This window comes from Hyla sarda, chromosome 8 (assembly GCF_029499605.1).
Source record: "Hyla sarda isolate aHylSar1 chromosome 8, aHylSar1.hap1, whole genome shotgun sequence".
Lineage (NCBI taxonomy): Eukaryota > Metazoa > Chordata > Amphibia > Anura > Hylidae > Hyla > Hyla sarda.
In genome coordinates, this window is record NC_079196.1 from 209,591,016 (window position 1) to 209,605,743 (window position 14,728).

Here is a 14,728-nt window from a genome sequence, read left to right on the forward strand (position 1 = left end):
TATGAGATAGATAGATATGAGATAGATATGAGAGATATAAGATAGATAGATGTATATGAGATGGATAGATAGATAGATATATGAGATAGATATAAGATAGATAGATATATATGAGATGGATAGATAGATATGAGATAGGTATGAGATAGATAGATATGAGATGGATAGATATGAGGAAGATAGATAAATAGATATGAGATAGATAGATAGATAGATAGATATATGAGATAGATATGAGAGATATAAGATAGATATATATGAGATAGATAGATAGATATGAGATGGATAGATAGATATGAGATAGGTAGATATGAGATGGATAAATAGATATGAGATAGATAGATAGATATGAGATAGATAGATATGAGATAGATAGATATGAGATAAACATTAGATGGATAGATAAGAGATTGATAGACAGATAAATAGAGATATAGATAGATATGAGATAGATAGATACACAAGATATAATAATAGTGAAGTACTCTACCTGGGAGAATGGACTCAATCCAGACTGGAGCATTACCCCGTAACGTGAACCCAAAACTGCTACTTCCCTTACACACCCGTACTGTCCTACAAAAATTAGAACATTAAATAAATGAGTCGTGATTAAAAATATCCAACTGTAATGTGTATACAGGTTACACATAATTTTATATTGTGTCTCCATGGTTACAGACTACAAACAAACCCTGTGTAGTCTGATCTTGCAGCCATGGGTTACTCCCTTATATTTGTATGGAAGAGCAGAAAAAATGAAGCAAATAAGACTTTCTTTATTGTCCACAGCCATAGAGGTATATATACTTAATGAGAGCTGTATACACACAATTGTAGTTTTTAAATCAAGACCAAAGATTATTTCAGATGCATTGGAACAATGAAAAAAGTGGCTGCAAGAGTATGTACACGCGGGTATTACATTTACCTGTGTGGCTTCCCAGTTCCCACACTTCCAGCCACAAGAGAACTGCTCTTCTTCAACCCCCTGCCCACATCGTCCTGACAATTAGGCATAGGAGCCGCCCTTGTGGACACCAGCAACCTTTCATGGTGGTCTTCACTACGACTCCTCCTCAGACGATTACTCCGCTCGCTCCTGGATCGGCAGATCTTACTGATGAGACTCTGGGACACCACATGGTCAAAACGATGTCGATGTTTCTTGGGGATGAATATTCTGATAAGAGATAAGATAACATTAGTGAAGTCGTCTATTGATGGATTCATCACCAGCTCCCAAACCAACATCAATCATCTACCCCGTACACCAATTCACCTCATGCCACTTCCACTGGTCTATTACCCATATGAACCCAGTCTATTACCCATCCTACCAGCCGGTCACATCTCTTACTCATTCCTCCCCTATCCAGTCTACAACTTTTCTCTTCTCCAATCAAACCACATCTACCACTTCTCTCATCTATTAAACCAGTCTAAGGGTCTATTCACACAGCAGAATTTCTTCCTCAAATTAAAGCCCATAAACCTCTATGGGATTCCGCACTCCCATTCACACTTCTGAAATTCCGCTTGCGGAATTCCGCTAGCGGAATTCCGCAAGTGGAAATTCAGAAGTGTGAAAGGGAGTGCGGAATCCCATAGAAGTCTAGCGGAAATTCTAAGGCTAGGTTCACACTGCCGAATCTCCGGGCAGACTTTCTGCCGGAGATTGAGCCGGCGGCACTAGGACCACGCGGACTACATTGCCGTCCCCATAGACGGCAATGCATTTCTCGGTGGATCTTTTGAGAGATCTGCTCGGAAATGCATTGCCATCTATGGGGATGGCAATGCAGTCCATGCGGTCCTAGTGCTGCCGGCAGAGATTCTGCAGTGTGAACCTTGCCTGTGTTCCATTTTTTTTTACTGCTCAACCACTTTCTTTACACCTGAACCCAACAAAGAGATATTTTCCAACCCGGCATCCCACCAGCTAACAATTTCAGCCTTCCCTTATTCCATTTCCACCCAAATAACAATGATCACCAAATCCACCAGCCAAACAGTCTACCACCATCCCACCATATTTCTAACCCCCTTCCACTGATCCAGTCTGCTACTATGACTATCCCCACCCTTCTCCAACATTAATCAAGTTATCTAACAATTCTACCGTTTCTTCCGTCCATTAAAACAATCTACCTTTTCCCATGTATGCTACCAATCCCCCCACACCTAAACCCAACTAAGGCTTAATATACATATTGCATTTTGGGCCTATGTTAACGGTATATGTCAGGATATTGGTATATCATGCAGCATACTCACGCAGGGCCCATAGACTTTCATGGGCCAAACATAGTCTACTAGTGACAACGTTCTGTCTATTTCCTGAGTGTAGACTTTTTTTTGGGGACTCTAATGGATTGTCTACCATGTTTTAAGTCTAGCAAAAAAAAAAAAGTATATGCTTGGGAAATAGACCGAATAGAGTCACTAATAAATGTTTTGACCCCTTTAAGAGGTCATTTCATCCCTGCATCCCACCGATCTATCATTTCCTTCTTCCCATTCAATTAATGCACCACTTCCCTCCTCCCCTTAAGTCCACCGGCCAAACAGTCCACCCCATTCATGCTTCTTGTCTTATTCATGCACCCAATGTAACCGTTCCCACTTCCACTAAACCAGGCCTGCACAACATAGTACCAGCTGTGCGTCTGAAACTTTTGTTATGGGCGGCCATGTATCATTGTCCATAACAAACTGTCAGAAACCTAGCAGTGCCCACATATTCAAAGTAACTATAATAATATACAGGGACAGGGTACTTAAAAACACAAGTCCAACCTTGCTATCTTGGCCATTCGGAAACGTTTGGCGTGGAAAGACGCTGCAGATACTGGGTAGTACAGTTGATGAAGCAACGGTAACAAAGCTCAGTGAGTTCCGTGCAGGAGTCCTATTAATTAGAATTGGATTCGTGCACGGAACTCACTGGACATTGTGTGGTTGCTACAGCAACTGTTCTATCCAGATTCCAGCATGTGCGTTGTCTTTCTCCACACCAAACTGTACTTGCGTTTTAATCATAATGAAGAAGTGATTCTTGCCCACACAGCAGTGTAGTTAGTCTTAATTAGTCTATCACCATCACAACAGTTAGTCCCATCTCTTCCTCGTTCCTCCTGCCCACCCTATTTACTGCTTTATCTCCTATCCAGCCAATCGACCACTCACCCATCCAATCCAACATTTCCATTAACCAACCACTGCCCTCATGCCTGAGCCCAACCAAAAGATCACTTCCATCCCAGCATTTGTCCAATCTATCATGTCCTTCCACCCATCTGACCAAAGTACCAGTACACAACAATCCAATCTAAGACATTTCCCTTATGACTGCTCCCACCCAATCCACCAGCCAAATATATCGTAGCATCCCACAAGTTAATCCCATCTTTAACCCCTTCTACCACTTCCACACCACCCACCATTCCTTCCATATCCTCCTGAACAACCAAAAAACGTGTTCGACTTTTCTTCTCCGCCACAATCCCCTTGTCTGTTTCACCTCTGTCTCAGTAGGACACGATGACAACTCTTCCTGTCTATTGTCCCCGTTCCACCCTTTAATTCCCAAACATTTAATTTCTTTCTCATCTTCTTCCCTCCTCCCAGCAATGCTGACATTTCTACAGGGAGCAGAAGGAAATCTCAGAAGATTTGGCAGAAGGAGTCTCATCATATAATTATCCCAGCAGTGAGATAAAAGCCTCCTTGCAAGCGTGCACACGCCATCACTCAGCCCGGGCAGCATCTCCAGCGTCTGCCACCTTAGTATTTTCAGATCAAAGGATAAAGCTTCTCCCGTCTCTTTCTCTTAGTTCCTCACATACTGTGGGGTTCACACAAAGTACAAAGTGCGCCGTGTCTTGTGATTTGTTTTTGACGTGTTGTCATTTAACGTAAACTTAAATCTGGAAACAAAACAGGAAGCGACCGGAGCTTGATGCCTTATAATTCACTGCTTACTCTGGAAATAATCTCATTGGGGCACAGCGCTGATCACATGACTGTCTCAGGGCACATTTGGCGCCCTACACTAACCATTAAGTCCTCATTAAACGCTTCTACTCAGCGCTAATTGACAGATCGCTTTACATGTCTTCAGCTCGATGCTCAGTAATTAGAGATGTATTCCAATGGGTTTTCCATTGGGTGTACAGTATGCATTGCTTTAGCTAAATGGAGTCACTTATCAACAAGGGCATCCTTACCATGGGGGCATCCCAAGCAGATGCTATGTGTTGGTCTGATCTCCGTGGGTCTGTACCCCCTTTGCCAAGTTTGTAAACCACAAGGGGTGGTAAAACTATTCAAAATGTTAGATGGCTCATTTTTATATTGCTTTGGGAACTTTATGTACACAACTGCTTATCAATATTGGTACATTAAAGGGGTGATCCAGGGAAGTTAAGAAACATAAAAATGCCCCAAAGCCACCACAATACCTGTTCTGTGTCCCCGGTAGTTATCCTTGAAATTTTGCCACCTCCTGTGGCCCCTGTTTTCTCCTGAATAATCTTTTCCCTTGCTTGCAGCCCAAACTACAACTCCCAGCAGTCAGTGTGGCTCTTTGTAATGGCTGCCCACCAATGTCTCTTACTATCTGTGTGCATGCTGTGTTGTTGTAAATATAGTCAGCAGCACACACTGTACAAGTCTTTTCTTTCAAACTATCCTTCCCCCAGCTATAAATCATGCTATGCTCTGAATGGCAGAAGTCAGTGATAAGATCTACAGCAGGAAAAGAGCAACGTTATGTGCTGAGAAGACGCTGGGCTGTTTATCTTCCGACAAGATCCTCACACAGTGAGGGGAGGGGGAGGTGTAACTGTGAAGCCAGACAAGACAGAAATCACGTGTTTTTTGTCTTCCAGGAGGGTGGGGGCTAGTGAGGGCTTTGCACAAAGACAAGATGGATCAGATAATGATGTCTTTCTCTCCTTGCATGTAAATGACAGCTGAAAGAGGGGAACTGCTCTATATAGCTAATGAATGATATTTAGACAAATAAATAGGTTGGTGAGAGGGAAAGGATGGGCTATGGTTTTAGTTCCCGGAGTACCCCTTTAATATTTGTACTGGTATCATGTAGACCCCACGGATTGATGTCACATCCATCCGTCATATGACCTAGTCACCTTGTTGTTCTGGGGCCATAACACCAGAGCTCTCAGATATAGAAAGTATTCTTTATATGGGGTTAGGGTTGTAGAATATTATATTTGGCATCTACTTATAATTTAGTCGTATAGCACAGTGATATCAACAGGCCTAAGGGTGTGTACACGGACCATCTATGGCGGCACATAGAGTCTGTTTCCATAAATCACCAATTGATGCCTCCATTTGACATGTTAGTGATGTGCAAATAAAAAAAATGTCAATATTCAAAACATCTCCATTTATTCAGTATCGAGTATGAGTGTCATGCAAAGAATTACACACAATTTCACGCCTTGGCATGCTATCAATGAGATTATTAGTGGTTGTCTGAGAAATGTTCTGCCACGCTGAACGCCTCATTACCCGCAGATGGCAGCTCCCTTTGCAATTGCTGACCAATGACATCCCGGATGTGCTTGATGGAAGACCAGTCTGGAGATGCTCCAGTAGCAGTAGCCCATTTAGGCAATGAAGGCTGCTCATAGTAGCACAATAAACAAGTGGTCCGGGTGTTAAGAATCTGCCCCGTGGACACTTCAGAGAAATGATCATACCACTAGTTCCACGACTACATAGACACTGAGCTGTTCATGTACCTAAAATGAAGACTAGAAGGGACCTGCTACCATACAATATGCCACCCCACACCATAATCTGGGGAGAAGGATCGGCGTGATGTTCGCTCCTCAAGGAGGACAACCTGAAAGGTAATGGTGTAGACAGGGCTCAAGTCCTGCAGGAACACATGGGAACTGAGTTCCTGCACTTTTTTCACAGCAGGGATGCTGTTCCCATTAGCGGGAATCCTGCAGGACCAGCCCTTAGTATCCTATACCTTGATAAAGCCAGTCTATATCGGCGAAATGTCGGGAGGATGCTAGGGATTGTGTTTTAACTAATAGCAATCTGGAAAGTAAAATAAGAAATATACATTGGTTATAATAGAGGGAATAAATAAGAATAACCTCAAGAATAGGAATATTGAATATAAACCAATGTAATATATTTCTAGTAAGTGATAGGTTCGCTGAACCATTAATCCTATTCCACATTGTGCTTTTAATACACATTTTTGTATTTTGTGCACTAATATTGGGGGATTTTTTTTAATAAAAACGAAATAAAAGTGAAATTTTCGGGGTAACCACCACGCCCCCTCCCATAGACTTGCATTGAGGGGGAGTGGTGTAACGTCACGAGGGGCGTGGCCCCAACCTCATGACCCCAGCCGCCAGCTCTAAGTATTCAGAACTAAATGCTCCGAACGATGGGGCAGCGGAGAACCCCTTTAATGGGGTGCACTAACAGCTTGACGTTACATTCATTTGGCTATGGAACCAGTGGTATGGTCATTGTAAAATATCCCAGGAACCCCTTTTTTGCAACATGACAACCCCAGGCCACATATTGCTCATATTACTGTGAGCAGCCTTCATGGCCTAAACTCCAGATATTTCTCCTATTGAGCACATCTTGGATGTCATTGGTCGAGAAATTGCACAAGGAGCTGCCAGCAGTAGATCTTGACGATTTGCCTCCCAAAGTGCATTCAGCGTGGCATAACATTCCTCCGACAACCATTAATATCCCCATTGAAAGCATGCCAAGGCGTAGAAGTGCGTGTATTTCTCTATGTGGCGCTCATACTTGATACTGAATAAAACAAGTTGTTTTTTCAATATCTCTGTTTCCATTTTTATATATCTTTATAAAACATGTGATTTCCATTACTCTACGACTTTTCCTTCTTGGTGTTGTAAGTTAAAGAGGTACTCCGCCCCTAGACATCTTACCGCTATCTTACCACCTTTTCCAGCCCACCGGAGCACCGGAAAGCTGAACTAATTTATGCAGGAAAAGTCATATCAACTGCCGAGCTGAGAAGTTCGTGACGAATCGAATTTACTGTAAGTTCGCTCATCTCTAAAAGCAGTGTTTCCCAACCAGTGTTCCTCCTGCTGTTACAACAGCTAAAGGCACCCTGGTTGGGAAACAGTGCTGTACAGAGAGAATAATTCTGCAATTTGGTGCCTAAAAGAGACCCTATATGGTGGCACTGTTATTCCTGTGCCTCCACTACATGATGCCATAGAGACTTTATATCACTGTACGCAAAACAAAAAAAAACGCATTTTCACTGACGTATGTTATTCTCTCTATGTATATTCATTTACTTCTTACCAAAAGCAGCATAACTACCGCCAAGTGAATGCGTCTCAGTGCCATATTGTAAAAATATTATCCCCGGCCGTTATCATTTCACACCAGCCAAGCAGATACAAGAAGAGCTGGCAGGATAAATGAACGGATGGCGGATGCGGGGCCGCCATTACATCTATCACCTGGTGTTCACTTAGGAGCGAATTATACTGTAAGTCAGTGTTTCCCAACTGGGGTGCCTCCAGCTGTTGCAAAACTACAACTCCCAGCATGTCCGGACAGCCAACGGCTGTCCGGGCATGCTGGGAGTTGTAGTTTTGCAACAGCTGGAGGCACCCTGGTTGGGAAACACTGCTGTAAATACTCCTAAGTGTAAATGCCAAGAGCGTCAGGACTGAGGGACACAGAAATATCCCAGCAAAAAAGGAAGCAAAGTAAACGCACTGCACCACAGTGGGGAATGACTGTGCTCATCCTGATCCTCCTGTTCCATGTAAAAGACATGAGCACTACAGTGCAGACGAGATGATTCTAGAGTGGACTGGGATAGCACAACAATGCAGATTTGTATGGTCCTTAGTGTCAATAGGAAGACCTGCTTCCTAAGAGAGGAGGACCTGCTTCCTAAGAGAGTTATAAAGTTTGGGCTGAAGAGAGTGGGATGAGAGGGGTTAACGTTGGTGAGAAAAGAAGTCACTATCAGTGTCCAGGAGGAGAGAGTGTGAGCACAAGTGAGAATGTCAGTAAGTGTGAGGAACACAATGAATAACTATATGTGATGTCCCAGTACGGGATATGCTCCTACAGTCCTGTCAGGGTGAGTCCCTGTACGCCCTCAGGGCTCTTCTGCAGTGTTCCCCCATAATGTGAATAGGTTGTATATTAAGTGCAAAGGACCTTTGAAGTGGGTCACGATTGTTAGTCACATGATAATGTTTGTCACATGTTCACCTGGTGCTCTCTGGGTAACAAACACAAGTCATGTGTTTTTTACCCAGAGAGCACCAGGTGACCCGCAGTTGGCCTATGGGCTCCTTTCTCAGCCCCCCTTTATAAGAGGGGAGGTGCTACAATCATGCTCTTGTGTTTCACTTTCTGCTGAGGTCAAGTCCAGTCCAGACGTCTCAGATCCAGTGTCCAGCACATCTGGAGGCCTCAACCTAAATTGAAGCCACAAGTCAGTAAGTCAAGTCATCTCTGTCTCCTGTCACTATCTTCAGTCAAGTCAAGTCTATTATAGTCAGCGTGGTTGTCCTAAAGTCTGTCAAAGTCACTGCAAGTCCCAGTAAGCTGTGAGGTCCCCTGTTACTGGTCACCTCTCTGGGATCCTGGCCTAGCTGTATAGACTGTACCGTCTGTCTACCTAAGTAAAGCTACTGTTAACCTTAACCTGGCCTTGGACTATTTGCCCTGCCTAACCTAGGACTAGCGGTTCTACCTTCGGGTGGTTACATAGGCAAACCATGCCCTGGCGTCACAAACACGAAGGGGTTAATCCCATCTGCCCCTTACACCTCACATCACACCCCATGGCTCAACACATATATATATGTACAAAGTACGAGCGAGTGTTAGAATAAGAGTCAGTAATTGTGAGATTGTGAGTGTACGAGTGACTATAACAGTGCGCATCCCTGTAAGTATGAGTATGCATAAGTATACAAGTGTGATTGAGTGTACGAGTGAATATAACAGTGCGCATCCCTGTAAGTATGAGTATGCATAAGTATACAAGTGTGATTGAGTGTACGAGTGAATATAACAGTGCGCATCCCTGTAAGTATGAGTATGCATAAGTATACAAGTGTGATTGAGTGTACGAGTGAATATAACAGTGCGCATCCCTGTAAGTATGAGTATGCATAAGTATACAAGTATGAGTGTCAATGTTTGAGTGAGTATAAGATGCCTATAAACATGAGTAAGCACAATTATGATTGTGGGCGTATTAGTGAATATAATAATGAGTGTGCATAAGTATACAAGTGTGAATTGAATTGAGGTGAGTGAATATAATGAGCGTGCATAGGTGTATATAAGAATGAGCATTAGTATATGTGTGTTGTGAGTGTATGAGTAAGTATATCATCAAGTGTGCTTCTAAGTATATGAGTAGGAATATAATTCTGAGTATGTGAAAGTATGTGTGAGTGTGAATATAGGTGTGAATTATCACTGTGCACATATAAGTGTGAGTATGAGTGTGTGTAAGACTCCATGCACAGTCCCTACAGGTCTGTATCATTGACCCATAGGTAGTTGACCATGGGACGATGTGACTGTTACGGAGCTCTAAACCTGGAATATGTCACACAGGACCCCAGACTACTCACCATGATACATTTTTGAAACTTTTTGTAAAAAAAAAAAAAAAATCACTTTTTTAAAGTGTCGATGATGGAAAAGTTCTGACAATTTTAATGACCTCTAATGTTCACGTACTATCACCTCTGTATCTCCATAACTTTATGCGTCACATCGTCCCGTGTTGGCAGCCATGCCCAAAGAGGTTCTCCCGATAAGTGTTTCCAAAGTTATATCAGTGGTGATCCAGTAGGTGCAGCCCCCTATGAAACTGGTCAACACCATATGGGTCCCATAGCTGGGAGGTAACTGGGCATGATTGGCTACCACCCCCATTGCAATCAATGGGTCAGAGACCCAAAGAGGGACGACCAATCATCTTTGATGATGAACTTACCGGAAATGCCTGGAAAAGCCATGATGTCTGCCCATGTCCAGTCAGGTTGGCACCATCGGAATCCAAGTGATTGATAGGCTGATCGGGGTGGAGGTGACTTACATGGATGTGCTGCCAGTCCTGCAGAGTCTGTGCCGCTGTCCCTGGTACTGAAGCTCCACCACCTCCTCAGATCTGATGTCTTGTGTGTCCCCGGTGTCCTGCCCCTCCTTCACTCCTCCTGAACACTCATGGGATGCAGCTGGTAATGAGCTGGCTGCGAAACCTCAATCACAGAGAATACCCACAGGAGCCCGGCCGAGTCATTGCAATAAACGGTGGGAAGTTGAGAGAGGGAGTTTACCCAGAGATGACGGCTCCCATTAACCCTGCTCCTGCTTTCCTACCCGATCTTACAGGATAAAGCCAAAGGCATCCGATTAATATGTACAATAAGCAGTCGGCTCAGATCTCAAGGGGGTTAAAGAATGACTGTTTACTACATAGAACCATGACCAAGTAGACTATACGGCTGCCAAATCTTATATTTACCTTCTTTTCATACTAATTATGGCAGCTTATTAATGAACAGTAAAAAGAATGGCTAAAGAACAGGTTAAAGAATGGCTCTGCCTACAACATGGAAACCATCAACAAGTAGGCGATGCTGCTGCCACCAAATCCTATAATGACCTTCTTTTCATGCTAATTATGGCAGCTTTTTAATGTATGGATACCTGGTGCTCATTAACACTTTCACAGTATACTCCAGCCAGAGAACAAGAGTTAAAGGGGTAGTCCAGTGCTGAAAAACTTAGCCAATATCCGAAGGATAGGGGACAAGTTTCAGATCACGGGGGGTCCGACTGCTGGGGCCCCCCACGACCTCCTGTACAGGGCCCCGGCTCGCTGGCCAGAAAATCGGGTGTCGACCTCCGCACGGAGCGCCCCCTCAATACATCGCTATGGCAGCGCCGGAGAATGCCGAAGGCAGCCCTCCGGCTCTGCCATAGAGTTGTATTGAGGGGGCGTGTCAGCCGCCACTTCATGCGGTGGTCAACACGCCCCCTTCCCGCGGTCCGATCCCCCGCGATCAAAAACTTAACCCATTATCACTGGATATCTCCTTAAAAGAATGGCTCCACCTACAACAGGGAAACCATCAACAAGTAGGCTAGCTGCTGCCACCAAATCCTATAATTACCTTTTTTTCATACTGATGATGTCAGCTTATTAAAGGAGTACTCCGGTGGAAAGCTTTTCTTTTTTTATCACCTGGTGTGAGAAAGTTAAACAGATTTGTAAATTACTTCTATTAAAAAAAAATCTTAATCCTTCCAGTACTTATTAGCGGCTGTATACTACAGAGGAAATTATTTTCTTTTTGGATTTCTTTCCAGTCTGACCACAGTGCTCTCTGCCGACACCTCTATCTATTTTAGGAACTGTCCAGAGCAGCATATGTTTGCTATGGGGATTTTCTCCTGCTCTGGACAGTTCCTGACATGGACAGAGGTGTCAGCAGAGAGCACTGTGGTCAGAATGGAAAGAAATCCAAAAAGAAAATAATTTCCTCTGTAGTATACAGCCGCTAAGAAGTACTGGAAGGATTAAGATTTTTTAACAGAAGAAGGCACCAGTTGATTTAAAATAAAAATTAAAAAATAAAAATAAAAAAGGTTCCCACCGGAATACTCCTTTAATTAATGGATACCTGGTGCTCATTAAAACTATTCCCCTACCAGGGGGGTTAGACGTTAAAAAATGGCTCCCCTATGACATGGAAACCATCAACAAGTAGTCTAGCTGCTGCCACTAAATCTTATAATGACCTTTTTTCATACTGATGATGTCAGTTTATTAATGCCCGGATACCTGGTGCTCATTAACAGTATACCCCTGTCAGGGGGCAAGAGGTTAAAAAATACAGTAGTATATATACACAAAGGGGGACATGTATCATTATTTGTGTATGGTAGAAGCAGTTTACCCCTTTTCCCGAATTCTAAATTATGTGCAGAAGCGCTAAATTTATCAATCAAGTGCAATGAGCTTCATAAATTGCGGGTAAATATAGTAATCTCCTAAATCCACTCTTTGGAAAATAGAATCAATGATTTAGAGCATCTTGCTACGTTAAGTCCCAGATGGTTTATATTTGCGCAAAAAAAGCAGCTCTTGCGGCAAAATTTTTGGTGTAAAAAAAAAAGTATGCAGTTAATAAATCCATGCGTACTATAGATGTCACTCCAAGGTACCCTGATTCAGCCACATCTGGAGGACATGCTCTACCAAAACGTGCGCAAAAAAATTGCGCAAAAAAAGGGCTTGCGCAAAATTTTGCGCAAAAAAATACACACAAAACAGGGGTAAAATCTTTGATACATGTCCCCCAAAGAATGTGAACCGGAGCACTCGCCCGATGTCTTAAAGTTCCGTTACCGTTCCGAAAGTCCTCTTCAGATGAGAGCGGGGAGGCAGTAGATGGTGCCGGGGGAGTTCAGACAATGGCCACGGACCGTATGACGCCGCTTGGCGCTTCATCAGGCCGCATGGCATCGGGCGAGTGCTGGGCATGAGGTCTGATGAAGCGCCAAGCGGCGTGATACGGTCCGTGGCCATCGTCTGAACTCCCCCCGCACCATCTACCACCTCCCCGCTCTCATCCTGCTGCTGCCACTACATCTTATAATGGGCTTCTTAATATGCTAAATATGTCGGCATATCTGAATACACGGTACTCGTCCTTGGTATATTGTAGTCATTGGGTCGGAGGAGGGGAGGATTTGACTACTCCCATTTAGCCATTATCCCTAAGGGAATGTTTACACATGAGAGAATCAGCTTCATTTCCGTAAGAAAATCCACACAAGTTTAACCCATGTTAACTAGTTCTCAAGCTGGGTATAGGCATAAGATAGGTGTCCAAACTAGTAGCTATCTCTCTTGGTCCCTCCATACACATACATGCTCGGTTCGGCTGTGCATTCATGTCAATGGGGGGGGGGACAGGAGAAAGACAAACTCTTCTGGGGATGGCTTATCTCCCCAAGAACAAAAGGATCCAAAATGAAACCCAAGATGCCAATCCTTCTGCCATAAGGGGAGAGTTGGGAGGTCACAATACACATTAAATTGTTGGCAGATTCTTCCAACACTTATCTAAAATGTATGGTAGCTTAAAGGGGTTATCCAGGAAAAAAACTTATATATATATATATATATATATATATATATATATATATATATATATATATATATATATAATCAACTGGCTCCAGAAAGTTAAACAGATTTGTAAATTACTTCTATTAAAAAATCTTAATCCTTTCAGTACTTATGAGCTGCTGAAGTTGAGTTGTTCTTTTCTGTCTAAGTGCTCTCTGATGACACGTGTCTCGGGAACTGTCCAGAGTAGAAGCAAATCCCCATAGCAAACCTCTTCTACTCTGTGCAGTACCCGAGACAAGCAGAGATGTCAGCAGAGAGCACTGTTGCCAGACAGAAAACAACAACTCAACTTCAGCAACTGATAATTATTGAAAGGATTAAGATTTTTTAACAGAAGTAATTTACAAATCCGGTTAACATTCCGGAGCCAGTTGATATATATAAAAAAGTTTTTTCCTGGAATACTACTTTAATTCAATCAGCTTAACCACTTCTTTATGCCAACTCTCCCTCACAAGGTCAACTCCGTATAATTTCCCTGGTGGCCTAGAGAGGTATAGGGTCCATACATACATATCATTGGTGGTCTAGGGTGGTGATGGGATTGATGGTAACAACTGTGATGCTCTAAGGTGGTGGTAACAACCACTATGGCAGCAATCACTGTCTCTACAAGGGTTCTTCTATCAGATTAGGTTGTGGACCTCTTATACAGTCATATTGCAGTGCACTCTTATGCAGTCATATTACAGTGCACTCTTATGCAGTCATATTGCAGTGCACTCTTATACAGTCATATTGCAGTGCACTCTTATACAGTCATATTGCAGTGCACTCTTATGCATTCATATTGCAGTGCACTCTTATACAGTCATATTGCAGTGCACTCTTATGCATTCATATTGCAGTGCACTCTTATGCAGTCATATTACAGTGCACTCTTATGCAGTCATATTCCAGTGCACTCTTATGCAGTCATATTCCAGTGCACTCTTATGCAGTCATATTGCAGTGCACTCTTATGCAGTCATATTGCAGTGCACTCTTATGCATTCATATTGCAGTGCACTCTTATACAGTCATATTGCAGTGCACTCTTATGCATTCATATTGCAGTGCACTCTTATACAGTCATATTGCAGTGCACTCTTATGCAGTCATATTCCAGTGCACTCTTATGCAGTCATATTCCAGTGCACTCTTATGCAGTCATATTCCAGTGCACTCTTATGCAGTCATATTGCAGTGCACTCTTATGCAGTCATATTGCAGTGCACTCTTATGCAGTCATATTGCAGTGCACTCTTATGCATTCATATTGCAGTGCACTCTTATGCAGTCGTATTGCAGTGCACTCTTATGCATTCATATTGCAGTGCACTCTTATACAGTCATATTGCAGTGCACTCTTATGCATTCATATTGCAGTGCACTCTTATACAGTCATATTGCAGTGCACTCTTATGCAGTCATATTACAGTGCACTCTTATGCAGTCATATTCCAGTGCACTCTTATGCAGTCATATTCCAGTGCA

General features: G+C 43.0%; 1 protein-coding gene across 4 annotated transcripts in view; it reads right to left on the reverse strand.

Annotated features, from left to right (window-relative positions):
• Nucleotides 1-14,728, reverse strand: part of GRID2IP (Grid2 interacting protein) — a 128,241-nt gene that overhangs the window by 53,375 nt on the left and 60,138 nt on the right. For 3 of the 4 annotated variants that reach the window (XM_056533395.1, XM_056533396.1, XM_056533399.1), the window contains 2 exons: nucleotides 932-1,183; nucleotides 491-576 (listed from right to left, as the gene is read on the reverse strand). In XM_056533395.1, coding sequence (XP_056389370.1) covers nucleotides 491-576; nucleotides 932-1,183 — 338 coding nt within the window. Of the gene's footprint in view, nucleotides 1-490; nucleotides 577-931; nucleotides 1,184-10,042; nucleotides 10,297-14,728 lie in introns of those variants that run through there. The other variant, XM_056533397.1, reaches the window with a different exon arrangement.